The sequence below is a fragment of the Dromiciops gliroides genome, chromosome 5 (assembly GCF_019393635.1).
Source record: "Dromiciops gliroides isolate mDroGli1 chromosome 5, mDroGli1.pri, whole genome shotgun sequence".
In the NCBI taxonomy this organism is placed as follows: Eukaryota; Metazoa; Chordata; class Mammalia; order Microbiotheria; family Microbiotheriidae; genus Dromiciops; species Dromiciops gliroides.
The window spans coordinates 52,775,158-52,801,358 of NC_057865.1; the positions used below are offsets into that span (position 1 = coordinate 52,775,158).

Here is a 26,201-nt window from a genome sequence, read left to right on the forward strand (position 1 = left end):
TTCTAGTTTAGCACAGTGCCTGGCATATAGTGTTTAATAAATACTTATTGACTGATGGACTGATAATCAGATGATAAAACCCTCAATGATAGAAAGTTGGCTTTTGTGTTTATTGAATATCCTGTTGTTATATCATGAAAATTTAACACAATTAGCATGTCTGTATAGTAGGGTTGGTGTTCTATGCCTTCTATCATATACCCTGTATATCATAATGATAACTAGCATTTATATAGCACACTAAGGTTAACAAATTGTCTTAATATATGTTATCTCATTTCACAATAACAACTGTGGGAGGTGGTATTATGCTCATTTTTCAGATGAAGAAACAGGTTGTGTGGTTAAGTGATTTGTCCAGGTTCACACACAGTTGGTAATCCGAAGCAGGATTCAAACTCAAGCCCTCTGGATTTTTTCCACTGTTCCATCTAACTAGCACATTGCAAGGACCTTACATTCATATCAAGAAAAATGTCCAGAAATGACTTTACTCCTTCCCAGATCACTGTTCTTCCTAGATGAAAGGTTATCAAAGTGAAAGGAACAATTCAGGCGTAATACTCAGAGCCCTTTTGCATGTTGGCCCCACAAAACTACTTCTAGTTTCAGGCACTTTGTAGATCAGCATTTACACAAAACTATAGCTTTACTTTTATTAGCTATCCCCCTCCTCTTCCTTGCCCTCCTCCTACTAAATGATATTTGTAAAGTGGAGTGCTTTTAGAAAGTGCTTTACATTGAACTTCACAACAACTTTGTGAAGAAAGGACTGAGGATGCTTTAGTTCCAGTGAAATACATTTAATCAAACGGCATAGCAAAACAAGTAACAAGAAAGATTTCCTCGTTGCCCACATCGATATACCATCCACAGGTTACTACAGTCCTAGTTGGGAAAGGACAAGGGCAGGGAACTTAAGTGACCTGAAGACCTATATAGAGGGCCACACACATAGGGAAAAAAGATGTCCAGAGAACATTCATGAAAGATTATGGGTATAGAACACACATGGCTGGAGCAACTCATGACACTTTCAAGACACCAGTGCCCTCTTGTTCTATTAGGGGATTATTTGTAGGATCATAGATTTAGAGTTTGACAAGAATTTGGAGGTCATTGAGGGAATCAATTTAATGATAACTGGAAAAATGCAAGATACATTCTGGCATTACAACTTGAAAAATAATAGAATTAACTTGGCAAAAATATTTGTATCAACTTTCTCTGATAAGTCACATCAATAAGAATTTGATAAGCACCTTCTCTGTACCAGGTACTATGTTAAGTGCTTGGGGTACAAAAAAAGCTAAAAGTCTTTGACTCGGTAAGTCCCTCCCCTGAGTCACTAAAGGTTGCTAGGTTCAGATCCACAATCTTGCCAGAAGAACTCTAAATTCTCTGTGATGTTACCCCTCCCATTCACATACACCTTCATGCCGCCCATGATCAAAAATGGGGTGGAGATTTTAGGCATGGGAGGAAAAATTCATATTAATATGTCTATTAAGCAAGCAGTAGTGACTAGAATTGAACTTTTACCTACTTTTACTAGAACGCCAGAGAGTCAGCTCCGACTGGTTTTTATCAGTTCTCCTTCTACTCCTGAAAAACTTACTTTTCTCATTCTTGAGTTGACCTAGTTTACTAGATAATATTGCCTTGTTGTTCCTTATATGGGCATGCTTTTCCTTCAGAAAAGTTCACTACTTTAACAGGTAGTTACCGTATCTCACACTGTATATAGCTTGTCTCGTATATATCTGTTTGCGTGTAATCTCCTCCGTTAGACTGTAAGCCTTTTGAGAGCAAGGGCTGCCAGCCTCTTTCTGTATCCCCAACACTTGGAGCAATACCTTCCACATAATATGCCGTTCAACAGATGTTTATTATATTGAACATCTAAGTTGCACAGATAACTAAAATAGATAAGACCTAAAGCCATTCCCCAAAAGAAAGGGGCCAAAGGATGTGAACAAACAATTCTCAAAAGAATTGCGAACCAATTCTCGGGGTCCAGAATGCATCTGACGCTAAGGAGTGAGAGCTGGCAGCGCCAATTAACCACTGGGCCTTTCAAATTTGGAGCCCGGAGGAGTAGGCGGGGACTGAACCAAGTAGAGAATCACTTAACGCGCCAGAGAACGGCGCTTTCTCGGGTTTCCCTGATGCCGGTTGGTTACCATGGCAACCTACTCTTGAGTAGCCCAGGTCCCGGAAGAATTCCCCTGCCCATCCTGTCCGCAGCATTTTATCCGTAAAACTCTGGGGCTGAAGCACATCCGGCGTGAACTTGGCTTTCTTATTGGCTGGAGGCCGGGGGGAGGCGGGCGTTCGTTCTGCATTCCGCGCGAGAGCTTCGCTCTCGACCTTTGCTATTCCCTCCCCTTTCTTTTTCAGGAAGGGGCGGGCCGTGCGCATGCTCACTGAGTGGACCTGGAAGCTGACGCCGGACGTGTCAGGAAACCTCCTGAGCGGGAAGAACCCTCGACTGTGAGTCGGCTCCCGGCGTCTGCGGGGCCGCTGGCGCGGGGCTCGCGGTAAGCCCCGTGAGGGGAAGGGGAACAGGGGAGGAGGCGGCTGTCGTTGTCCGTGAGGGCCTCGTGCTTCAGGCCCGGGGTGGCCTCGTGACCGAGGGCAGCGGCCCAGCGTAGAGCGAGTGGTCTGCGGGACCCCCCCCCCCCCAACCCCCGGCTTGCGGTGTGCCTGGCCCACCCGCGTCTCACGCCGCCTGGGCATGCGGCCCCAAACGGGGTCCTTCCCGCTAAGCTTTCATTTATTCACTTAGCAAACACTTGTAAAGCCCCTTCTGTGTGTTGGCGGAGGGGGCGCGGGGCGGGGTGGGGCGGAGTGAGTCAATGAGCATTTATTAAACGCTTGTTGTGTGCCAGGCATTGCGAAGACTGGGAAAACCGCCCCTTCCCCCCCTAGAACTCACACTCTAATAGAGGAGACAACGTGGGGAAAAATAAATGAACAATACATATGGCTTTACTCTGCTTGTCTATATGTATATACAAGACATGTATATACAAGACGTGACTTCCATCTGTTGCTTATCTCATATATATTTATATATACACACGTGTTTATTATATATGTGTATATCGTATATATACTCGTGTATATCATGTTTATATCCTGTATATACGACACACACACACACACTCTCTCTCTCTCTCTCTCTCTCTCTCTCTCTCTCTCTCTCTCTCTCTCACACTCACTCACTCACGTGTACGTATTTTGTATATGATTTCCAGGTCTCCTCTAACGTGTGTTGACGATAAGCAAGAGGGAAGCTACTTGAATTAAGGGGGCTCGGTTTGGGGCATATTTGTGGTGGGCAATGGGGAAGCAGTAGAGAGACCAGTTAGTTATTCCTAGGGTAGAAGTGTCAAGGAGATAATCCAGGCAAATTGTTATTAGAAATTGGACGGAGAGATTACTTTCACCTGAGGTGAGTTAAGGTCGGCTAAGGTTTCCTTAATTTTTGTTGTTATCAAATTTAATCCCAGCTGGAGCTAAACTATTCCCTAGTTGGGCATAGCACGTGGGTTATTCCAATTTAATGTATCAGTTTGCTTTGATCTGACCAGTGGACTGAGAGTAGGTGCTTTATACAGCTTTATAGTAATTACCCCAAATTAAGAAACTCAGGTGACCGAAGGAAAGCTTTTTATTTTTTTAATGTTTCTGATTAGCAGATAGGGAAATAAATTCCAGGTTTCTTGACTCAATTCCCATGCTCTTTCCATTATGCAAGCTACTTGTTAATATCTTGTTTGAAATCAAGGCCTTTATACACCTATGTATATGTGTATATATGTATGTGTGTGTGTGTATATATACATACATACCCACACATACATATAAATAGTAGGACTGGCCAGAACGTGGGACTTGTGGAAGAAATGAGGGCAGCACTTGCTTAACAGGTGTTCTTTCCCACTTCCCCAATCTAGAATAGTTACCTATGCAGTCCAGTGTCTTTTTGGTAGTCAGTCAGCAGGTTTATTTGACATCTCTTATGTCAAGTGCTAGCTGGGCTTTGGGGATACAAAGATGGAAAAAAAAGACCCCTCTCAGGAAATTAATGGCAAGAGAAGAAAGGGAGTCAAATGACCACTGCTTTTATTATAAGTACTTGGAGTAGTACTAAATATTTATTCAGGGAAGCAAAAATTTATTTTGAAATTTTGTTTATAAATTTGTGTAGTACATTGCAGCTTATTTATATTTTAGATTTCAAACCACATATTTCCTGTGACTGGTGATATTGGTTGCAGTTTTCATTGTATTTGAAGAATGATGCTAAGTTTCAATGAAAGCTATACCACAGTGCTTTAGAGAAGTCTTAAACGGGTTAGTGGAATGACTATAGAAATGGGACTTTAAAAAATTTGGTAATTTGGAATAAGAGAACAAACCAGATATTTGCTGAAAACATTTATTTTAAATAAGGGCTCCCAATTAATGTTAATTTTCTTTAATAGTTTTGGTGTCAGAACATTCGAGATGGCTGCAGCATCAGGGAAGGGATCTATACGAAAAGCAAAGTCATTTACTGTAAAGACATCGCTAAATAACCCATACACTATCAACTGGAGTACTCTGGAAAGAGATGATATGCACTTTATATTACAGACACTAGAAGGAAGATTTAAACATGTTGGACTTCAAAAGATTGAGACTCCAAAGAAGAAAAAACGGCCATTTTCAAAAAAACAAACCAAAGAAAAGGATACTGTTGAAAATAATGAAATTCCAAAGAAAAAGGAAACAGAAATTAGCCAGAAAGTACCAGGATGGACTCCTGTACATATCAGGAAACAACTTGCTATTGGGATTAATGAAGTTACTAGAGCTCTAGAGAAAAATGAACTTCTTTTAGTGCTAGTGTGCAAATCTGTCAAACCCGCTATGATGACCTCCCACCTGATTCAGCTGAGTGTCAGCAGAGCTGTGCCAGCTTGCCAGGTTCCTCGCCTTAGTGATAGCATTGCACCTGTTATTGGTTTAAAGTGTGTTCTAGCTCTGGGTTTCAAAAAGAACACTGAAGCCTTTGTTGATGAACTAAAAGCTATAATTCCTAGAGTACCTAGTCTGCATGTGCCATGGCTTCAAGACAAAACTAAAGATTCCCTGGAAGATACAGAAGGGGAAACTTTGGAAATGCAAGATATGTCTGTTTTAGAAAATTCCTTTGAAGAGCTTACTAAAAATAAGCGAAAGCTTGTTGAATGTCAGCAAGATACTTGTGTAACTTTACAGCCCCTAAAAATAAAGAAACTGATTCCAAATCCCAATAAGATAAGGAAGCCACCAAAAAACAAAAAAAATACTTTAAAATAACATGTGAAACACAACTTGTAAAACGTTTTTTCATAATTAAAACTGATTTCTAAAAATTACTTTTACATGTGTCCTTGCTATATTGCTTGTTAAATGTTCCTTGTTTAAAAAAAAATGACACTGTAGGGCACAAACATCTAGGTTTAAACCAATATTTAAATGTATGTTATTAAAAAACCTGAGTATAAAAAAATTATTAAAATAAATGTTCAAACTGATAGAAATTCATTTGAGGCCAGTAAGACGCTGGTTTGTGAGAACATCTGTATTTCATAATACCTATCTTCCTATCAAACTCATTTTGCCACAGCAGACATTGTTTTTATTCATAGTGAAGATGAAGTTGGACTATAGCTGCATTGTTCTTATTTAATATATTCAGCCAAAGAAAATTGGGCTACAAATGGTCTTCTAGAAACAATCCAGTTAATCTTGAAATTGTTTTGAGCTAAATTGTGGTAAAGGGAATTAGTTGTAATAATTCTCCATATTGCACATCTTGAGGTGGATTCATTTTTGCTAATTTAGCAATACATTTCATTAAGGACTCATGGAAAAAAGAACACATACTGTACTCAGTGATGATTCTCTGGGAGACAATGGGTTTGTATTATATGACGGGAGAAGGGGTGGGGAAAGCTAGATTTCATATCGCCAAAGCTAATTTCTTGGCCTAATCTAGTCATTTTGAATTTTCTGGACTAGATAGAGGAGGGAGTAATACTTTGAAATAGGAATACTTTAAAAACAAAGTGAAAGGTTCCCAGTGCCATAATCTTAAATATGTCAAAAATATGTTTCCTGTGGTATTCAGGAGAGATTTAAAAAAAGAAAAAGAAAAATTCCAAAATGTTTTTGTTGCTGCAACTATCTCTGGAGCAGGGGTTCATAACTTTGGGTCTACACACTTAGTTTAAAGGAGACATTTTGCTAACTTTTGATGTATTTTATTTCCTTTGTAATCCTATATACTTCATTCTATATATTTAAAAACATTCTGAGAAGGGGTAATCACACTCCCAGAGGAGTCCATAACACAAAGGTTAAGAACACCCTGCTTTAACGATTTTAAAAAGTAGGGAGCTGATTTGTATTTTCTTATAGTTGGCTTATTTTCAGTAGTGAAAAATTGAATGTCCGATGACATTTGGATAAATGATGGCTGAATAAATTATGGTATATCATTGTAATGAAGTATGCCAAAGAAATGACAAGTGCAAAGATTAAGTGAGGCAAATAGCAGTTAGCAAACTGTTCTACAATTGTATTGAAAAACTGAAAGGCCACAAAACTAAATACACAGGTGAATGCAGAAGGGGACAAGTTGTTTATTTTTTACAATCAAAATGTAAGTGGTTTGGTGGGTGGCTAGGTGGTGCAGTGGATAAAGCACTGGCCCTGGATTCAGGAGTACCTGAGTTCAAATCCAGCCTCAGACACTTGACACTTACTAGCTGTGTGACCCTGGGCAAGTCACTTAACCCCCATTGCCCCGCAAAAACCAAAAAACAAAAAAATATATAAGTGGTTTGAATGTTGAAGTTCTACTTGGAGGTTTACTCTTTATGTTTGTTGAGAGAATTTATTCATAGTAAATCTCAAAGGTGCTTTTTAGCTAGATATAATTTTTGGTTTTAATAGAACAGAAAATTTGGGGATTATATGTGTGGTAGTTTCTTAAATTTTATAAAATACATTGGTGATAATTCAGTACTTTTAGGCCAGGCTCTCACTGAACTGTGTGACTATAATAGGTCAACTTAACCTTTTAGTCTGTGCACTGGTTGAAGTAGTTGTGTTACATGCAGACTCAAGGTCTAAAGTTCCATGATTTCCAGTCTATTTTTTTTTAAACTGAATATGGGTAGTTTTACACAAAGTTTATTTTGGCATATTTACTGGTAATGTACTTAAATCATATACAGGGATGGGATAGGCATGAATGTCCTATTGTAAAGGGTAGAATGAGTCAGTGATTTATTCTGCTTGTTTTTGAAATAGCATCTGGATAAAGTTAAAAGAGGGTAAAATACTGTCAGAGCTAATTTCTTGACCTCATTCTAGTCATTTATTGAGTCAGTAAAAGTGGGATAGTTTTACCTTAAAAGAAGTTAATGCCAAAATTCCAGAATGTCAAATAAATTTTTTTTTAAGTCCTCAAAAATATTTTAAGGTCAAAGTGGTTGTTGGTCAAAACATTTTTTTTGTTGCTTTTTGAAGCCGCCTTTCCAGCATGAATTAGAATACCTTCGTTCCTGTTGTGAAAAGGATATATTGTAACTATATAAAAGAGATCCCTTGGGAGTAGTGTTGGAAAGAAATGCAATTCCAAAGATATATACTATCCCAAAAGGTCTTTGTGCAGCATTAAGCTTTAATAGTTTTAAACTGCATTGAAACTTTTAGGACACCCTGTATAATAAACTTTAATAGTTTAAAATAGCACTAAAACTTTTGAAACACTCTGTCGGCTACTAAACTGTATAGAAGGATCCCTGTGGTCCTCTTGTTGACTTAGAAAATCTCATATTAACATTACCTATGCTATATTGTGTTTTTGTTTATTTTGTTAAATGTTTCTCAATTAGATTTTAATACACTTCTAGTCACAAGCAGAAGTGTTGCTGACAGTGGTGTTTGACTCCTCTGCCTGTAGACCCAGTAGTCCAATAAGCCCCTCTAGTGGTAGGTTTAGAGATCACATGTTCTTCTGGCCCTGGTTCAACTAGGATAAAAGCTTCAGGCCCCTCAGCTTGCTTTCATACCTTACAAAGTGGGAAAGTTATTTTAATTTCTCTTAGCTTTTATCAAGAGAAATGCCATAACATACTTGTAAATAAATGTGAAATGAAGAACTTTAGAAACTACGCTTAATTGTAAGAAAAGAAGAATGTACTTTTGTGGTATTTAAGTCAAGGCCAATTACAAGGCCTCATTTAGCAGCTCCCTCTCTTCTGAATATTGGCAATATATATATATATATATTATATACACATATATTATACAGTGAAACCTTGCTTCAAACTCTGGATAAAAACACCATCAGTAACAAAATTATGAATACTTATTTACAAATAAGATTTTCATTAGAATGACAGATGTCATGATATAGTTGGCATAAAGGAATTTGTGCAATTTTGCATAAGCAATGGAAACATTCAAACTATCAATGCCCCAATAGCATAATAAATTCTACTGGGTTTTCTTTTTTTTGTTTGGGATCCTTCCCTCACATTGCCTTTAGGAAAAATCTAAAATTGGACAGTAGCTGTAACGTAGTAAGGAATGTGTAATCTTTCAGACCGCACATGTAATGTTTGCACCAAGTAGTTCAGTGCTACTGATTCAATCCACTGGTCTTTCGAAGAGTAAAGTACAAATCTGTGTTTTTATTGACTTGGCAGCATTGCTTATTGGATAAATAAATGCACCAGTCAACCCAGTGCATTTGTATACTGCTCCACACTTAAACAATTACCAAGACTTCTCACTTGAGCTACAAAAGTATTGGCCTCCATAAGTCTGCGCAAATAATATCCATGTGAAATGAATAAGCAGAAATATTCAGAATGAATCCATCATCCTGTAACACTGACAAACAGTACCACTTAATAAATAGAAATGCAGCAGTTTATCTGTGTATTAGCAAAGATTTTCTTACATTAATCCATCACTGCAGTTCAGTTTGTATAAAAACAGTTCATTTTCTACAGTGGAAAAATACCTTCTCTTGTCAAGAGGCAACCAAAGCTCTGAAAATAAGAGGAATGTGCTCTTTGTACCTTTCTTCCCCTACTTCCTTCCAGCAACGGATTGTAAAAGTTAGATCAATTTTTTGTTTGAAAATAACCAAAAATAAGTCAAATTGGTCAGGTATGGATTTTCTTCATATTTTCAGATTTACAGATCACTTTGCTTTCACTTAAGTTGTGCTTTTATTCTTTGGAACAGTGGTTCCGGGATTTGTTAAATAGAACATCAACTCAAATGATGATTGCAGAGTTCTAGAAATGAAAATGTCTTTCTACTGTAAAACAAGACCAACCTAAAGGAAGGGAAGAAATGGAATAGTCAGAACAACAAATAACAGTGATGATAATAACTAACATTTATATAGCGCTTAATTATGTTCCAGGCTCTGTTGTAAGTATTTTACAATTATTATCGCATTTGATCCTCTAAACACTATTGCTATCCCTATTTATAGCTGAAACTGAGGCAGACAGAAGTTAAATGACTTGCCCAAGGTCACAGTGCTAATGTCTATTTGAACTTGGGTCTTCCTGACTCCAGGTTCAGTGTTCTATCCACTGAGCCCACCTAGCCTTACAAGTATATGCAAGAAAACAATATGTGTAACATAAGGTGAAAGTATTTCATTTTTAAAGGTATGTAAAACTCAGTATTAAAAATACCTTTTAAAAAATCTAGGACAATTTATTAACTTAATTAAGCTAACTGAAATTTATCCTAGTTTCCACTTACCTTTTCAGATTCTGTTCCTGGACACCGCCAGTTGTACAAATAATATTGTAAATTACCATCTCCTATACCAAACTTGAGTTTTTCTAGGAATGTTTTATTTTCCATCAAATCTAGTGCATTGAATACATCAAATCCTTTCTGCCAATAATAAAAAAAAATTTTTTTAATTAACATTTTCAAAGTGTTAGGGCCCAATGTATTAATACGATATCCCGAGTTCCTTACTTGATACTGCCCTAAAATTTGGATTTGCATTTACAATTTTAAATACATAATGATGTGCATAAGAAGTAGATTTTCAATTCTGAATTTAAATGTTTTATTCAAAGTTGTCAGCAGTTGGGGTAATCCTACTTAATACCTTAAATGATCTTTGCTAAGATACAACAAAATATCCAGGAATAGTGAGCCAGGAGAATTAGATTGCAGACTGCTTTTTAGATCAAAGTAGCTATGATAGCAGCAATTATGAGAACATTTATTTTGAGAAAAAAAAATTGCTGTCTAAATATTGCTTTGGTCCAAATGTAGATTGCCTGCCCCCCTCCCCACCCCAAATCTGGTCTGTAGAAAAACCGTATTTTGGATTTTTTTTTCAATGCATATCTATATGCACATAATTTTTTCCTTTCAAGGGCATCTTGGTTTAGAGACACAATCACAGATGGCTTGTATTTGGACCAATATGGCTGCTCATTCTCTTGGGATTTCCAACTACCGAACTTTGGGGTTCTGACCATCAGAAAAGGAATACAGAGGTCTAACAATTTCATGTAGATTACTGCATTTTGAATACAAGTGTTAAGTTAATACAGTTCCTATCATGGCTTGATGGGAATAGAGTTCTGGTTTTAAAAATTCAGTTTTAGGATATTAGCTACTTCTAGATGGACTGAAAAATTAGTGACTTAGGGTTTGGATAAAATATTTAATTTTCTAATTCAATGTCATTACATGGATGACATTACTTTTTTCTGACACTGCAGCAACTGAAATCAGAACATATGAGTGGTGTTGATTGGTTGGGCCCTTTTTTAGTTCAGTTTTTGTTTTGCTCAAGAAAGACAAAATGTTATTACCAAAGCTCAGAAAAATTAATGGAATTCTGTTTTGCCACACTGTCAGCATAAACTGTTTTGCCACATTCATTCATGCTATAACAATGCTTTGGGCTTCCGAGTTGTTTTGTTTAGAAGACTATGTTTTCCTATCTCACCATGGCTAGAAGTGAACAGACCTGGAGGATCCACCACATCGGTGTTAGATTTAGTGAGGTCACCCCAATTAGCTTTCGTTCTACTGAAGCTCAGAACTCTCAAATCCAAATTTTCTATCAGCCTCACCTTCTTCCTGTAGTAGGGATTAGGGGCATGTGCAAAATAACAAGTTTTCTTAACTTAGTTTGAGAAGTTTAGAATGTTAACACAGAATATGATCAGGTAAATGTAGATTTTTCCTTATTTAATCAGATATTTAACTGACAAAGATCTTCTTAACAAATTTTAGTTGTCCAGCTTTGTTGATATCCCATTGCTTTCACTCTGCTGTGCTATTTCATAAATCAGAGATAAATAATAACCATGCTGAAATTTTTCTTTTAAAGGAATAGGAATATTTGTGATGTTTAGAAAGATACTGACCACTAAAGGTTTTGAGGAAACACTTGACAAAATTTCCCCTTTGATTAATGATCAAAATATTGAGATGACTTTAGAGTTTTACCATCTGTGTAAGAAAGTTTTTGGCAAGTAAATTTTGAAGAAAAAGTTGCTTACCAATTTAGCTATAATAAGTGCATCATTCATTAGGTCCAATAGTGGAGTCTCAGTATGAATGTTGTAGAAGGAATAAGCAGCTTTTAGGCTTTTATGAATAGGGTGATGCATGACAGTGGAAGGGAGCGTGTAGAAGCTCAGGAAGTCAGTTAACCCACCATTTGAGCACTAAAAAAAAAAAAAAAAAGTGAGCCAGTGAAGTATGAAGACACCCCCCCTCCCCCAGCATCTAACAGTTCAAGTTTGCAGAGTGGTTTTGTCACATAAGTCTCTGAGATAGGAACACCCATTTTGTAATGGAAGAGTGAGGCGTTAAGCTGCCTTGCCAGTCTGATTTTACATTACTCCTTCTACCATCTCACCAGACTGGCCTGACTATGCCTTATGAGTGACCATTTTCCTCCTGCTTCTGATACTTGGCACTGCCTGTTTTCCATGTTTGGAACAGCAATTCTCTCACTTCTGCTTCATGGAACTTCTTACTCCCTTCAAGACAGCTCCAGGACAAAGTTCTAAACAAAATCTTTCTTGTGCTTTGAGGTAGGAACTGTTTTTGCCATATTGGCTACACATTCCCATCTTCAGTAGAATAGTTAATGAGTATTTAAAAGTACCTTATGGTTTGCAAAATGCTCTATATTTGTTAACTCAGCCCTGTGAGGTAGGTGCTGTATATCTCTAGTATCTGGCACTTAAACATTGATTGCCCATGATCACAAAGATAGTAAGTACCTGAGATGGGATTTGAACCCAGGTCTTCTGACTCCCAAGTCCTGAATGCTTGCCTCATGCCACCCTACCTGTGTGAAATGAACTTTTTATTACCTGGGGGTTTTTTTGTTTGTTTCTTTCATGAATGTCTTAAGTTTAATTTGCTTTACAACTTTGGGATGAGACACCAGTAAAGGTAGGATTCACACATCACTATTTACCAACTGTGATTAGGAGGGTCCACTGCTTTTTGGGTAGGATATGAGGTTAAATTCATTATCAACTTAAACCTGCAATTTATATAGATGTTCAGGGAGGTAAAACTTCCTGGGAATGATTTCTGGAAGTAATAACCAACACCCCAAAGGAGCACAGTAACTAACCAATGAGAACCTTCACTGTATAGATTAGAATAATAGCTCTCATCATAAGCTTATCCTATCTCCTTGAGGTAAAAGATATACTGAAACAAGACAGGGCAAAGATTTCACCAGTCAGATTCATAGAAAACCAGGCGTTAACAAGCATTTATGAAGAACATACTCTTGGGTCATTACTCTTCTTGCAGATGGAGAAAAGGCTCTAGTCAACCCATTTGAAGGTGGGGTAGTCAGGGTGATTGGGTGACAACGAGTGCTGGTTTTTAAGCCAGATGACTTGGATATAAAACTCGACCTGTATGACCTCTGGCAAGTAACAAGTTTTGGTTAAGGTTTCCTCGCTGTTAAAATGAGAGGGTGAACACAGGTGATGTCCGAGGACTAAATCTGTTGAGAGCTCTTCTCATTCTAAATTTGCATCTGTAAAATATAATGATACATGATTGTGGGGGTGGCCGCTAGGTGGTGCAGTGGATAGAGCACCGGCCCTGGATTCGGGAGGACCTGAGTTCAAATCCGGACTCAGACACTTGACACTTACTAGCTGTGTGACCCTGGGCAAGTCACTTAACCCTCATTGCCCCACCAAAAACAAAACAAAACAAAAAACATGATTGTCAGGTAAAACATGAAAGGTTAAGATTAGTTGGCTTTTTCTTATCTCTAACCCCCCCCCCCATAAAGCTTATTTGTTGATCAGTCTTAAAAATTGAAGACATCCTAGTACATGAGGCATTAAAATAAGCTTTTTGTAATTTGTTCCCTATGGTTTTAAATTCACCATTAACAGAGGTTGAAATTCGCAATCAGGGACAGAAAGACCCTGAGATAATGAATGTAGCAATGAAAAACATGTCTATTTTTTTTCCTATTAAATTTTTAGTTAAGAGAATCATCTAAGAGAGTTTACAATAGCTTTTTTGTTCTCTAAGATAATCATGTGAGGGAAGGTGTCAATGGCCCCCTTCCTGTGAGAATGGTTATCAAATTTTGGGGGCTCAGCACTTTTACACTCATTAAAAATATTTTTTCAGTTGAATTTGAGGTCATTTCACCGGGGATATTTATTAAAATAATATACTCACATTATCCTAATCTCTCAGGCTTTATTATTTTGCAAACATAATGCTGCCATCTTCATGCCTTTGTACTAGCTGTCCCTCATGCTTAGAAAGCATTTCCTCTGCATGCCTCTCAAGGGCTCTAGTTACCTTCAAAGTTCAGTTCAAATGCCAGTGAGAGTCCCTAGCTCCACTCCCCAAGTGCTAGTTGTCCCAGTCCATTATCTTGTAAAGATTTTGTTCATTCATCTACATTTTCTTCCAATAGAATTTAAACTTCTTGAAGGCGGGACCTTTTCATTTTTGTCTTTTTATCTCTGGCACATAGTTGGTGCTTAATGCATGCTTATTGAGATATTTGTATGAAACTTTTTAAGAGAGAACAACTTTTTATTTGTCCAGGTGTGCTAGGTCAGGGCTTCTTAAACTTTTTCCACTCCTGACCCCTCTCCGCCAGGGAAATTTTTACTTGATCCTGGGTATATAGATATATAAAAGAGGTATATATAACCTTTTGCACAGTTGCCAGATTTGTGGAGACCCCCCCCCCCCGCCACATTCAGTTATACAACCTCGTATGGAGTTGCAACCCACAATTTAAGAAGCTAGGTGCTAGGCAATGTTACCCTGACCCGTGCCTCTCCCTGACCTTGTTTTATGAGAGATCTTCCTTTGCTTTTTGTTAAATAAGATTAAATATCAAGTTCAAGGAAAGCAAAATTAATAATTCTTCTTGTTTAGAGACATATTTTACTCTTGTTTAAGAATTTCAATCATGTCCAATTTTTCGTGACCCCATTTGGACTTTTCTTAGCAAAGATATTGGAATGGTTTGCCATATCCTTTTCCAGATGAGGAAACAGAGGCAAATGGGGTAGAGTGACTTGCCCAGGGTTACACAGCCTAGTAAGTCTCTAAGGCTATATTTGAACTCAAGTCTTCCTGACTCTTCCATACCCTATCCACTGCCCCATATTTTACTACCAATTACTAAAAGCAGAAAGATTCTTTGGTATAAGCATTATACCAGTTAATTTATTGTCCACCCTTTGCATATGTTTGCATATGTTTTATTATAAGATTTTAGTCAGAACAATATTAGGATTGAGAAACTGGTTTTTGTTTAGAAAAAAACTTTGCTCCTGTGGTTTCTTATCTTTGACATTGAATTCCTAAGATTGACAAAAGCTATGAACTCATAGGTAAAAGTGCTCATCTGCAAAATCCCTTCTCTCTCTGTTGTGCTTGATAGCAGAAAAGCATGTCTTTCACACATACTCAAAGACTGCTATAAAATGAAATTTTGAGTTTTCTCTCTGACTCTGTCTTGTTTGGTATGGATCTTGAAGTGGAGAAAATTATCAGTCTTAGGAGGTGAATCTCTTCTGTAAATAGGGAAAGAACAAAATTCCCCCCCTCCCCAAACAAAACTGGAAATACCTGCCCTCAACTAAGAAGTGCCTAGGAGATCTACCCTCAGAAACTGTTTTTGTGCATTTAAAACCAAATACCTGGCTATCTTGATGAACTCTAAGATTGAATTCCAGTAAATTTGGCTTCAGATCCTTAAGTTCTGTGCACAGGTTATTTTGTTGTTGTTCTGGTATGGTATAACTACTACCATAATTACTAAGTGGTAATAAATGCCTTAAACCCCAATTCAGAGATCCATCATTTTCATTTCATCTCCTGATTTTCCAGTGAAATACCACAAAAAGGTATAACAACAAGGAATAAATGAACCCTAGAGACATGGACATATTTGCATGGTTTTGATGATTGGTAAATCTGGAGAATGTGGAAAAAAAACTTTGCTGATGTTTATATAGGAAACAAATAGCCAGGATCTAACCACTCTAGAGAGTCCCCCCCCCCCACTCCTTTTCCCCTCTTTACCATCTTTCAACCTAAACACTTTTAAACACCAGAAGTTTGGAAAGAAAAGCAATTCAGAGTATCCTGTCCTTTCAAGTTGAGGTGGAAGCTCCAGATTCATAGAATATTAGAGGTGGAAAGGATGATCATCTAGTTAATTTCCATTGTTTTATAGGTAGAAAAAGGAGGGGAGCGGGGAGGTGACACTTGTGATCTTAGGATCACACTAATTAGTGGCAGTACTAACACTAGAAGTTAGATCTTCTAACTTAAAAGTCCAAGAAAGATTATAGAAAAGGGAAAATTATTTTCCTTCATGCAGTCTGCCTTCCAGCCAAACTCTTGAGTTCTTCTTTGAGTTCCAAATGCCATTCTCATACCTTCAAGTGTTGGCAAAAGCTATCCTTAGCTTGACCATTCAGATTCATTACTGACCCTTTTCAGAACCTGGGTTAGGTGCCACTTTATCAATTAAGTCTTTCCTGATGCCTCCAGTTATTAGTGAACTCACTCAAAATCCCTAGAGGATTTTGTCTAATTGTTCTTTCCCCCCTTCATTCCCTATCTTGTAATATATTTATGTATATACTTCAGTCCCAAAGGAGAATGTAACCTCATTGAGGCTATAACAATCATTGCTTATCCTAGTATCCCTAGTGCTTTGCACTGGCAAGCGATAAGTATTGCTTAAATTATTATATTATTAAATTATTGTATTAAATGAAATGGATAGGACTAGGAAATGTAGATTTACACGTGTGTAGTCCCAGAGAGTTACCTGGAGGCACTCATTGGTTAAAAGACTTGTCCAGAAGACAGTACAAGTCAGAGTGTTACTTTGAATCCAAGTTTTCCTGTCTCTGAGGCTGGCTTTCTCTCCACTATACCATACTACCTGTGATGGGATTTTTTTTTTAAAGCAGTGGGATACATGGGAGAAGAGAAAGAATCATGGAAGGCATGGGATCTTCCAAGAAGCACATTTCACAACATTTTTAGGTACGTGAAATTAGAAACAAATTGCTTAATCATTGAAAGGACAACAGCTATGGATCCAAAAGACAGCCAGCAGGATAAAACAACAGGCTAGAATTAGCAAAGTTGAATAAAGGTTAAAGTCCTTCATTTTTGTTTTTTTTAAATTAACTGCAAAAGTAAAAGACTAGGAAGACATGGCTAGAAAGTAGCAGCTCACAGAAAGACACCTAGTTTCCCTTGATGAATTCAAGTCATCAGGTCCAGATAAAAGAACTGGTGAATGTGATCACTGAGCCACTGTCATAAATCTCTGGGGAAGTTGGGGAACAGAGGAGGTGCTGAAGGGCTGCAGAAAGGCAAACATTCTGCTTTTCATAAAAGGGAAGACAGTGGAGTCTAGACATTAGAATTGAAGCTTGACTTCAACTCTTGGTTAAATTTTATAGCGTCTTATTAAGGAGACTGAATATCTAGAAAGTATTGATCACAAAATGCCAGTGTAAAACAGGTTGTGCCACACTAACTTCATGTCCTTTTTCTGGACAGGAATCCTTGACTAGTAAGTCAGGAGAAGGCTATAGATCAGGAGTTTTTCATTTGGATCCATAGATTTTCATGGGGTTTTTGACCTTCGGAAAAATGACATCTCCATTTTCACTAGTCTCTGACTGGAACTTAGCATTTTCTCCAGTTATTTAAAAACATTATTCTGAGAATGTGTCCATAGGTTTCATCAGACAGGCAAAAGGGTCCACAACACAAGAAAGGTTAAGAACTGCTAGAGATAATAGTTGACCTTGATTTTAGCCAATTTTTTAACAAAGTCCCTTATGAAGTTCTTGTGGGCAAAGTAGTGATGTAGTCCAGATAATAGTAATAATATTTAATAATTATAGTAATAGCTGCCCAGGCACTGTGCTAAGTATGTTACAAATATCTCATTTTCTCCTTACAACAATCCTGCAAGGTAGCTGCTACCTTATCTCTATCTTATAGAAGAAAGGATGTAAACAGAGATTAAGTGACTTGTTCAGGGTCACACAGGTAGTAAGTATTGGAGGCCAGATTTGAACTTAGTCTTCCTAACTCTAACTGGTATAGTTATATTCAAAACTTGTGAAAAGTCATGCCTTAGAGTAGTTATTAATAGTTCAGTATTAGCTTAGAAAGGGTTCTTGACTGGAGTGCCCCAAGGATCTTGGCTTAGTCTTTTACTGTATAACATTTTATTAAAAACTTGGCTAAAGCTACAGCTTGCATATATGTGACCTGATCCTTGGAGAGGGATAGCTAAGATGATAGATGACAGGCACCAAAGCAATTTCAATTAGCTGGAAGATTGAGCCAAATTTTATAAAAATAACTAAGTTTTATGATTAGGCTCAAAAACTACATAACCATTATGGCATTTTGAAAAACTTGCCAAAATCCTTTAACAATTTTTTTAAAATACTGAAAGATTTAAAAAATTTATTTTGTGTGGATGAAAAAAATTGGCAAATGAATTTTCAGTGTTATAAGCAAAAACAATTGTTTCCTGATTTCCTAAGTAGGGGAATGGGGAAGGGAATAAGCACCTGTTGTGTGCCAGGTATTGGGCCATGTGTTTTGACAAACATTTGATCTTGACAAATACAGGATGGGGAAGCATGTCTAGATGAGCTCATCTCAAAAAGATCTGGGGTTTTAGTGACTTAAATGCTCAATCTATGGTGATGTGATGTGGCAGCTAATATGTGTGTGTGTGTATACACATATACATACATACACACAAGGAAGGGGAATATATTTATATCCCCCCTACATATTTAACAGAGGCATGATATGTAGTAGTAGGGAGACAATGGTCTTATTCATGCCACGTTGTGTTCGGTTTTGTGCACTGTATTTTAGGAAGGGTGTTGATAAGCTGGAGTGCCCAGTGAAACATGACCCAGATGGTAAAGGGCCTTGAGATGATGCTGTATGGGATCAGGAGGCGGCAAAAGGAATGTTTAGCCTGGAGAAGAGAATGTTGTTGAGGAGCACATGAAAGCCGCTCTCCAGTATTTCGGGACTGTTTAGTGAGAGAGGGATAATTTGCACCAGAGGGCAGAATTAGAGGAGCAGTAGTAAGAAGAACAATGGGACCTCTTTGGTAAACTTCCTAACAACTAAAGCTATCAAAAACTGGTCTAGTGGGTCTCCTCTCCATGGAGGATTCTTGTTTGGGCTTGTGTTGGACTAGATATCCTCTGAGCTCCTGTTCCAGCTCTGGGATCTGAGACTTCAAGCCCCAGGAGTCAGTAGAATGCGGCAGCCAAAAGTGCTAATGGGATCTGAGGCTTCAATAATAGAAATAGAGTCTGCAGAATTGAGGAGGCAAGGGTTTTATTGTCCTCAGTTCAGGGCTGATTATGTATGTCTTAGCCAGGATGTTGGCTGTGTTGAGAGGCAGTTAACCAGGACCTAGAGGTGATGTAGACCATAGGCAAGTCACTTAACCTCTGGCTTCAGTTTCTTCATTTGTAAAACTAAGGGGGTTGCACTAGGTAACCTCTCAGCTTCCTTCTAGCTGAGGATCATAGATTGAAAGTCACACAGGGATGGATTCCAAAAAAACTGGGAATTTTTCCCTGAAGAAGTCTTCATACTTATGGGGAACGTGATATTTATCTTCAGATATCTGAAGGACAGTCATAAAGAAAAGTTATTAACCAACATGTGGACCAACAAATTCCAGGGAGGCAGAGTTTACCTCAAGAAAAGAAAAACTTCCTCCTAATTAGAGCTGTCCAGTACTAGGATGGCACAGAGGCATTGGGCTTCCCTACACCAGGAAGTCTTCAAGGAGAGGCTAGATGACCACTTCAGATGTTGTAGCGGCTTCTCATGCTTCAGGTAGGGGTTAGTTTACAATGCCCTCGAAGCTCTGAGGCTTTAGTTTGTTCAAACTTCTGCTAATCACCTTATCTTTACCTCTACTACAAATGTGTCGATAATGTGATCCTGAGGCAGAAACCAATGGGCCACTTCCTCTTCATTCATCACTGGGGCAAGATGAAACTGCTTCAGATAGTTGTTAATTAATTCTTGCACAGCTTTGATGTCTTTCCGCTCCATCGGTCTCAAACCTGAAGTCTTTGTGACCTTGTTATTGTGACAACAAAAAAGAAATATCAAATGTTAAATTCAAGAGGGATAAAAGTAGGCTAGAGCACACACTGGGTAATTTGTTAAATTCTAGAGCAAGATACACACAAAGCTGCCTTATTTATTATCTCCTGGTGGGTAATCTTTAGTCCCTAATCCCTATGACCCACTTACTCAACTGTTAACTCACATCCAAAGGGGATATTCCAAGTTGAATGGAACCAGATGCCAAGAATGTTAATAGTAGATTGGAAAAAGCCATAGATATTCAGCCGTTAATTCAATTCTAGGACATTCCTCTAAATGTTCCTATACTGCTGCTACTGCTTTTGGGGAAAATTCACAGGCACTGACTGTTAAACAGTGTTTGAAGCAGAATTCCTCTTACAAGGCAGGACTGTGAATTGCATAAAGGAAACAGAAGAAGCTAGAGGAGGAAAGAAAAATACATGATTCATTTTGGTTTCTTGGAAAGTACAAACCCAACAGAAACTGAGGCACAACATTTTCTCAGGCTACTTCTTGGGTCTAGTGGCAGCTAATTATTTATTTGAACAAGCTCCTGGGCCTATATAGACTTCTGCAGGGAGGAAATAGCTGAGAATAACTGGCAGGGTAGAGATCACAGTCCATAGTGTCTGGGTTTCTTTTTCTTTCTTTTTTTTTTTTCCTGTGGGGCAGTGGGGGTTAAGTGACTTGCCCAGGGTCAAACAGCTAGTAAGTGTCAAGTGTCTGAGGCCGGATTTGAACTCGGGTTCTCCTGAATCCAGGACTGGTGCTTTATCCACTGTGCCACCTAGATGCTCCTGGGTTTCTTTTTAAGACAGAAATGAGGTCCCCCGCCTGCTGAACAGTTCCAATACTATGTCCCCCTCTTCTCTTGAAAAAATCCAAAGACTTAGATTCTGAATAATTTTGGAAAGTCAAATAATATATTCAAGGTACTAATTATTGTATTGCAATCCAGCCTTTACTCAGTGGCATCCAAACTAGGTATAGTATTTGTCAATACAGTTGTCATAAAGAGAATTCAATTCAGTAAACATTAAGTGCTTACTATGTGCCAGGTATAGAAGCTACATAGCACAATACAGCATGGCATATGGTACTGATCTATAATTAGACTTACTGCGTGACTATAGATGTCATTTTATCTCTGCCTCAGTTTCCTCATCAGTAAGCCAGGGATAATACGTGGGCAATCTACTTCACGGTGTTGTCATAAGGAAGGCATTTTGTGAATCTTAAAATACTATACACATTTTCATTATTATTATCATAAGCAGCCCTTGACTTCACAAACAACCCATGATATGTGAGCAACTTCTTAAACCCTGTCTTTTCCAGCTCCTCGACCCCCTTTCACTGCTAGAGCTATTGCTGCTAAAGGAGGGGGAAGGGAAAGGGAAGTTCGATTTTTAGAGCATCTTTGAATTTCAAAGTGATGGAAGGAAGAAGCTATGCAAAGAAGGTATGATTCTGGGGAGCTGACATCCAAGGTACAATTCATTTTCCTCAGTGCTAAGTGCCATGTTGAAAAACATTTTTCTCATATTGCCTGAATTTGTTTCATGTAACTTGCTTGAAATTCTAAAATTTAAAGATTCATTTGTATCAACTGAAGTCTTTCTGTAATACAAATAATCTGGGAGGTATTTAGGGGAGTTATCAGTCAATCCCAAGAATTTGAGTCATCTCAACTCGATTTCTACCTGACATCTGAGTGCTACCCATGGGAATTAGGAGGTTTGTATGGGAGGCAGGTGGGTCACAGTGGGGAACTTAAGAAGAAAAATGAAGATTCTGAGTCTGTGTTGGGGGGGGTGGGGGGGATGTAGGAGGTGACAGTGTGCCAAAGATAGGCTTCATCTTATCTTAAAATTTGACCTAGGTTGGCTCTCTAGCTAGGAAGGGGGATGGATGTCCTGCTTTTCCTTCCCACATCATTACATGGACTCTCACTCTGACTCATTTCAAGTTATTACTGAAGTTTCTCTGCATTATGGCTTAAAAAGGTTTTAAGTCTGGCCTAGCAACCTAACTAGCAGTTATAATGTGTTTTTTATAGTGAACTTATTTTATGTTCCAAATAACTTAAAAATTAGCTTTTTGATTATAATCCTTTTATAAGTTGGGAACTATTGATTCTCAAGTATAAGACTAAGATGTATTCCTGCCCACCCCCCAAAGGTTTGTATGCTATTTTCACCAGAGAACATTGAAGGGTTCAGTGTATTCATTGTTTGTAGGCTCACTTTTGTGAACTTTTGATCAAAGGTTGGTAAGCAGTATTCATGTCCTTTGATTTAATGCCCCAAAGATTAAGTATAAAGTAGGTTCTTAGAGTAGCCTCATTTTTCCTGAAGATAGAAGCTAGGAGCTTACTGTTGTGGAAGGCTTAGAAAAAAAAGGATGAAGGACATATTGAACTTAGACTATGGCTCTTCCTGTCTCTATAACCTTGAGACCCATAAACGCATAAATGAGGTGAAAGAGACTACGTAGGGTGTCCCAAAAGTCTTAATCTAGTTTTAAGTTATTTAAATTTAAGATGACATTAAGACTTTTGGGAAAGCCTGTATTTCTTTGTTGAAAAACAATTTAACTTGAATTAAAAAATTTAAGCAACACTTTAACTATATAACTGGCTGATTTCTATAGGCTATAGAGAATTGTATGATTACATATTCTATGTAAGAATATGAATTCCTATATACTTACTATTTTATTACAATACCATCCATATTTGTTCTTGGAAAGTCATTTCTAGGTACCTCTGTTGGGCCAGAAGACTACACTGGTCATCATTACCTTCGACAGTGAGACCAATTTTTACAATATTAAAGCATTTTCACACTAAAAACTGATGGGTTTGCAAATATTACCACATGAAATGTTGTGCATCTATAGCCAAATGCTACTAAGATGCCTAGTCAGTCAAAACATATTTATTAAGCTCCTGGTAATGTGGCAGGTACTGTGCTGTCATATGGATACAAAGAAGGGCAAACCGCGCCCCCCCCCACGCCAGCCCCTGCATTCAAGAAGCTAGACAAGCTATTTGTTTATATACACACACTGTATATACATATTAATGTATGTGTGTATATAAATATATCTATATATATATCTTTGTGTGTATGTATATGATAAATTGGAGATGATCCACAGAGTAGGCACAAGCATCAAGGGGGGTTGGGAAAGCCTTCTTGTAAAAGGTGGAATTTAAGTAGAGGGTTGAAAGAAGCCAGGGAAGTCAAGAGGCAGAGATGAGAGGGAGAATACTGCCAGTATGAGGCACAGCTGGAGAAAATGTATAACTTTTTTAACAGCTGAGTGGGGGATAGGCAAGAGGTTTGAGGCAGAGTGATGAACTAAACACATTCTGCTCTCTATTTTTAAAAAGTTTTCATGGGTGGAGAAGGTCCATGTTAAGATTGTGTAAGCAACGTGTGCATTTCTATTCAAGATATTCTCTCATCAAATCAGTATCATCCCCAAATCTGCCAGTCACCATTCTCAAATAACCAAACTTCTAGCAACTGCATTTGAAACTTGTGATCGTTTTAGCTGTAGATAAAGTGATACTTGAACATCAGAGGAAAATTGATTTATTCTGGTAAGGACAGATATTTTTCTCGAATACTTCCATCAGTAACTTTAAATGTATAGTGATAGAAAGGTTTCTAATTACTAAGGCCATAGTATTGGAGAATATTATAGGGTAATGTCATCTCTTAAGCATGAGTCACTGTGCTTGTTTACTATAGAACACAAGGCGCAGGAGTTCAGAACTTCACAAATGGGGGTGGGTGAGGCAAGCCTAGAGGAGAGGGGTATTGAACTATATAGTTCGCTGGCTCAGACTTGTAACCTGGGAGCCAAAAGACACTAATGCTATCCTACACCGCATTAAGAAAAAGCCAAGGTTCAGAATACAGTTTCCATATACTCTTTTTAGATTAGGCCAAATCTGGAGTCCCACATTTATTTTTTTTTTAAAGAGAGAAACTGGAACATATCCAGGAGGGTAAGAGGTCTTGGAGATGATGGTGCCAAATAAGGTGATGTTTAGCCTAGAGAAGAGAACAAGACCTGGGTGAGGGGATGCGGTAGTTGTTTTCAGCTGCCTTAGAGAAAAGTGATCAGACTTGTGTTGACTGGCCCCAGTGGGTGGAAAAAGGTCGGGGACTTTTCATTTTTGTTTTGTATCAGCTGTGTCTGACACATAATGGGCACTTAATAAATTGTGGTTGAACTCAATTCAGTTGCAGAGAGACATTTAGGTTTGATATAAGATAGGAGGAGTTGGTAACCTTTTTTGTATTGTGGACTCCTTTGGCAGTCTTGAAGCCTGTAGACCTCTTCCTAGAACAATTTACTTGTTTGTTTTATTCACAATTGAAAGAAATGCTAAATATCAGGGGTTAGTGAAAATAAAGATGCTATTTGTTTCCTTCCAAGTTTACAGAAACACCCTCCCTCCCAAAGAACTTCAGACAATAGGAAAAACTTTTCAGCAATTAGAGATATTACCTCAAGTTCCCCTCACTAGAACTGGCTTCTGCTCATTTAGAGGCCTCCAAAGGTAGATGACCACTTGTTAGGTGTATTATTGAGTGAATTCCTATTCAGATATAGATTCGTCGAGATGGGTTCTGAAGTCTCTTACACCTCTGAGACACCAGATGATCATAATGAATAACTATCTGCCTAGAAATGTGATAACAGTTTAGGCATCTCATGACTTAAACTTCCTCCTTAACGACATCATGAATCTGGGTAGCCTTGGAAAATTTTCTAGCATATCCTAGGACTCATAGTAGCTGCTGTCTTCAAGAAAGGAAAGAACAAATAGTATTAACATTTGATGTATAAAGTGGGAGTGCCCTTTAAAAGTTTACCAGAGCTTTTTAAGGAGCAGTAATAGGAGAGAATACTGAGTTACAGATTTAAAATTTAGAGCTGAAAGGGCCTTTAGCAGTGTATCTCCCTCATTATAGATGAGTGAGCTGAGGTCCAGAAAGGGGAAGTTACTTGAAGAGAATTTATATCCCTTCAACCAACATTTATGAAGCACACACTCTGTGCCATGTCTTGTATCTGAATGTTCAAGAAATCCACTAGTTTAGTTAAGGTAGAACCTTTGTTCTGTAAAATATGATGTTCTACTATGGACTCTACCACTTAGCTTGGGTTCCTTTCACTCCCTCCAGTACCTTCGTTTTGTTTAAGAAAGTACAATGTGGTGGAAAGAATACTGGACTTAGCATGACAGACAACCAGTCCTGCTTTTGAATCCCCACCCAGCACTGTCACTTAAGAGATGTGTGACTTTTGCCAAGTCAATTGTTCTGAATTTGTTTCCCCATCTGTATAATGGGGGGTGGGGGTGGGGGTGGGGGGAAGGAATAAGACATATTTGTTGAGATCAAATGAAATAATGTGTGTGAAGAATCTTGTGAATATAAGATAGTACATCTTGTTTGCACTGGAGAATCTGTCCATTTCTTTAGCAGTCACCATATTTAAATAAGAGTAATATTATCAGACATACCTTATCAAAGGACAAGGAAAAATCATTCTTTTTTTTGGGGTTTTGTTTGTTTGGTTTTTTTTTAGTGAGGCAATTGGGGTTAAGTGACTTGCCTAGGGTCACACAGCTAGTAAGTATTAAGTGTCTGAGGCCGGATTTGAACTCAGGTACTCCTGACTCCAGGGCCGGTGCTCTATCCACTGTGCCATCTAGCTGCCCCGGAAAAATCATTCTTAAAAGAGAATGTGTATATTTTTACTACAATTACAGAATAAAATAAAGTTTATAAAAGCTACTGAAAAACAGGAAGGATATCGTCAATAGCCAAATTATACTTCTTGAAATCTTGATTTAAGAATCAAAGGCAGAAATGTAAATAATGATAAAGCTGCTACTACATTTGACTGGATATTAAAAAAAAACAAAAACCTACCCTTAGGAAAGGGACTTTAAAATTCTGCAGAATATAGACTGTCTAAAGGGTGTTGTCCAGAAATGGAGGCTGGGATTCTGCCCAGCACATGCCTCTTGCCCCCTGGGGCGGGGGGTGGAAGCATGGTAGGACACATCTGGCTCTTGCTTATCACTTCAGATTCCTATCTACGGTCTGTGAAGGAAATTAGTCTATGTTTGGAAATACTCTCACCAAATCAATAAATAAAGCCAGACAATCCTTCATTTTTTAGAAATCTGTGAAGATAAAAATGAAGCACAAGGAAAAGAAGAATTTACTGTTGTTGATAGCTCAGAAAAGGAGACTGATTAAACAGTGGTCCTCAAGGCAATATTTATATTCTGTTGACTTTTTTTTCTTAAATGAAGTACTGTGGCTGAGGATGCTGCCACCAGAAAACATTTTGTAGTGAAAAGATTGGACCAGAGGGTATCTAAGGTCTACAAGAGCTTGATCTAAGTC

The 26,201-nt window shown here is 38.0% G+C and overlaps 2 protein-coding genes across 4 annotated transcripts in view; one reads left to right on the forward strand and one right to left on the reverse strand.

The window, feature by feature from the left end:
- The first annotated feature begins 2,400 nt into the window (after nucleotides 1–2,400).
- RPP38 (ribonuclease P/MRP subunit p38) lies at nucleotides 2,401–5,389 on the forward strand. The gene is made up of 2 exons (XM_043966408.1): nucleotides 2,401–2,540; nucleotides 4,494–5,389. Exon 2 carries the CDS (start codon nucleotides 4,516–4,518, stop codon nucleotides 5,350–5,352), a length of 837 nt encoding a protein of 278 aa, XP_043822343.1. The 5' UTR covers nucleotides 2,401–2,540; nucleotides 4,494–4,515; the 3' UTR covers nucleotides 5,353–5,389.
- A 1,206-nt stretch (nucleotides 5,390–6,595) lies between these two features.
- Nucleotides 6,596–26,201, reverse strand: part of NMT2 (N-myristoyltransferase 2) — an 83,775-nt gene continuing 64,169 nt past the window's right edge. For all 3 annotated transcript variants that reach the window (XM_043966404.1, XM_043966407.1, XM_043966405.1), the window contains exons 9-12: nucleotides 19,576–19,746; nucleotides 11,613–11,780; nucleotides 9,838–9,975; nucleotides 6,596–9,397 (exon numbers count right to left, since the gene is read on the reverse strand). In XM_043966404.1, coding sequence (XP_043822339.1) covers nucleotides 9,377–9,397; nucleotides 9,838–9,975; nucleotides 11,613–11,780; nucleotides 19,576–19,746 — 498 coding nt within the window. In that variant the 3' untranslated portion in view covers nucleotides 6,596–9,376. The remainder of the gene's footprint in view (nucleotides 9,398–9,837; nucleotides 9,976–11,612; nucleotides 11,781–19,575; nucleotides 19,747–26,201) is intronic.

Excerpts from the sequence above, each read along its gene's own strand:
- RPP38 (XM_043966408.1), top strand. The coding sequence starts at position 4,516 with ATGGCTGCAGCATCAGGGAAGGGATCTATACGAAAAGCAAAGTCATTT.